At 38.3% G+C, this 2,802-nt stretch overlaps 1 protein-coding gene across 1 annotated transcript; it reads left to right on the forward strand.

Annotated features, from left to right (window-relative positions):
• Positions 1 to 1,554: 1,554 nt before the first annotated feature.
• LOC110285940 (olfactory receptor 10Q1-like) lies at positions 1,555 to 2,502 on the forward strand. Its single transcript, XM_021152414.1, has one exon. The coding sequence runs from the start codon at positions 1,555 to 1,557 to the stop codon at positions 2,500 to 2,502; it is 948 nt and encodes a 315-aa protein (XP_021008073.1).
• Positions 2,503 to 2,802: the final 300 nt, after the last annotated feature.

The following is a 2,802-nucleotide window of genomic DNA, read 5'->3' on the forward strand; positions in this document are numbered from 1 at the left end:
GAGACAGGGTTTCTCTGTATAGCCCTGGCTGTCCTGGAACTCACTTTGTAGACCAGGCTGGCCTCGAACTCAGAAATCCACCTGCCTCTGCCTCCTGAGTGCTGGGATTAAAGGCATGCGCCACCACGCCCGGCTTAATATATATTTCATCTGTGATTATTCAAAACACTATTTTACATGATGTGTTCCTAGGTTGGAGTTATATATTCTAATTGATAATCCAGGAATGTAGAGTCTTTATTGAAAAGTTGTTTTGATTAACGTTAACAAGATATATTCCTATGTTCTTGTAAATCTCAGACAGTTTTCCTACTGCTTTAGAACACAATTCACTATGGGTGGGTATAGAATTATTTTTGCAATCTTTTTCTTTAAACTATGTAAAATTTTATTGCTTCTTTAATATTTAAAGTACAATTTCAATCAAATTGAAAAATGCATAATCTATAATTTTTAGGCAATTCCTAATGCATATATTGTGCTTTCTGTATTTCACACAATACTTTTCATGTAAAATTTAATTGTGGTACTGCAGTTTTTCTTTCTTTGTTATCCATTCCTATCTCAGGTAATATCATTCTAAACTTAACACAATTCTGTATAATTCATTGTCAGGTAATTTTTTTTTATCAGAATTGAAAAGCTTTGGGTCACAGAAGTAAATTTAGAAAAAAAAATTATAAAACAGGAAATTTATGAAAAGTGTATGCCATAAAAGATCAGACTGAAGATAATAGCCCATGTTGATACAGAGTTCAAACTGGATGTAAAGTAAACGGAGTATGGCCACATGTAAGGCATGGAGAGCTATGAGAACAACGGAGAATTAGTACATAGAAACGCTAGAACGACGAGTAACTTTGGCAGACATGGTGTAGAAGTACATATATATGCACAATAAAGTATATAAATTACCATTACATACAGGAATTGAAATATAGTTAAACTAATTCTGAGCAATGAAAGCTGAAAGAGTGATTAAAGTTCTGATACCTAAAGGTGAAAGTGATAGCGAAAGTGTCTGTGTGTTTATGATTGTGCTTCTTCATCTAGGTAGGGATTTAATTTTATTGCAAAAAACTTCCTAAGATCTTTACATGGGCTTTACATACTAATAACTGCATATAGTCCACCTAAAAATCTATATCAAAAACATGAACCATTTATCTAGCTTTAAACCTAGTTAAATATATGTTCTGTTTACAAGATGTGTACAAAATATTCCATTTTGTATACAAATGAAATGTTAGGTCTTCTCAGTTAAATTAAAATATTGAAATAAATGGAAGAAGCATCTACCAGTTTTATTCAGGAATTTGTCTGTAGATAAGCATCTCAATTATTACGATTTCTGAGGAAAAATATGTCAAACTTTTAATTGTGAATATCCCAATATTGGGATTGAAACTAAATTTTAAGAAGGAAATCACAGAAGAAAAAGTCAGATTCAGTCTCTCTGATTTTCCTCGGGCTTGAAGCAACTCAGTAAATAAGAGACTGAATTTTCTTTGTTTGTTTGCTTGTTTCCTTGCTTGCTTGCTTTTCACACTAGATATGCTGACTGGGAAATCTGTCTTCAATCAATCTGGGACCACTGAGTTTGTGTTCCGTGTCTTCACCACTGTTCCTGAATTCCAGGCTCTTCTCTTCCTCCTCTTCCTCCTGCTGTATTTGATGATCCTCTGTGGTAATACAGCCATCATCTGGGTAGTGTGCACCCACAGTGCCCTGCACACACCCATGTATTTCTTCCTCAGTAGTCTGTCTGTCTTGGAAATCTGCTACACCACAGATGTGGTGCCCTTGATGCTTTCTAACATCTTTGGGGCCCACAAACCCATATCACTGGCTGGTTGTGGGACACAAATGTTCTTCTTTGTAACTCTAGGAAGCACTGACTGCTTTCTCTTGGCAGTCATGGCCTATGATAGGTATGTGGCCATCTGCCACCCTCTACACTACAGCCTCATCATGACCAAGAAGCTGTGTGTCCAGATGGTGATGGGCTCTTTGAGCTTGGCACTGTTTCTTTCCCTGCAGCTCACTGCCTTAATTTTCACCTTGCCCTTCTGTGGACATGACCGGGAAATCAACCACTTTCTCTGTGATGTGCCTCCAGTTCTGCGCCTTGCCTGTGCTGACATTCATGTGCACCAGGCAGTCCTCTACGTAGTGGGCATCTTGGTGCTGACAGTCCCATTCCTGCTGATTTGTATCTCATATGTGTTCATTGCTTCTACAATTCTTCGCATGCGCTCTGCAGAGGGTCGCCAGAGAGCCTTCTCTACCTGCTCCTCCCACCTCACTGTGGTCTTGCTGCAGTATGGTTGCTGCAGCCTTGTATATCTGAGGCCCCGCTCCAGCACCTCAGAGGATGAGGACCGCCAAATTGCCCTGGTCTACACCTTTGTCACCCCATTACTCAATCCTCTGATTTACACCCTTCGGAATAAAGATGTGAAAGGTGCGCTGAAGAACTCCATCTTCCATAAGGCAGTCTGAGGGGAGATAAAGATGTTAGGGGACTTGGGTGGTGTCTGTCAGTTAAACCATTCAACTGAAAAGGACAAACAAAATTACTGTTGTCAATATTACATTAAAAAAAATCATGCACTACCCAGGATAGACATTCTTTAAGTCATAGAATAATTTTTAAATTTGAATATAGATCCCAATATGAGAGCACTGTTCTACTTAACTCAATTGTAAGGATTCTCATTTCAAACAAGGCAATTACTTCACCTGGAACCTCACATACATGCTTATTTTGAACAAAGACTTCTATCTATTCACACACATGTA

This window comes from Mus caroli, chromosome 19, assembly GCF_900094665.2.
Source record: "Mus caroli chromosome 19, CAROLI_EIJ_v1.1, whole genome shotgun sequence".
Classification (NCBI taxonomy): Eukaryota; Metazoa; Chordata; class Mammalia; order Rodentia; family Muridae; genus Mus; species Mus caroli.

What these genes read in the sequence shown, in the direction of transcription:
- LOC110285940 (XM_021152414.1), top strand. Translation starts at nt 1,555, where the DNA reads ATGCTGACTGGGAAATCTGTCTTCAATCAATCTGGGACCACTGAGTTT.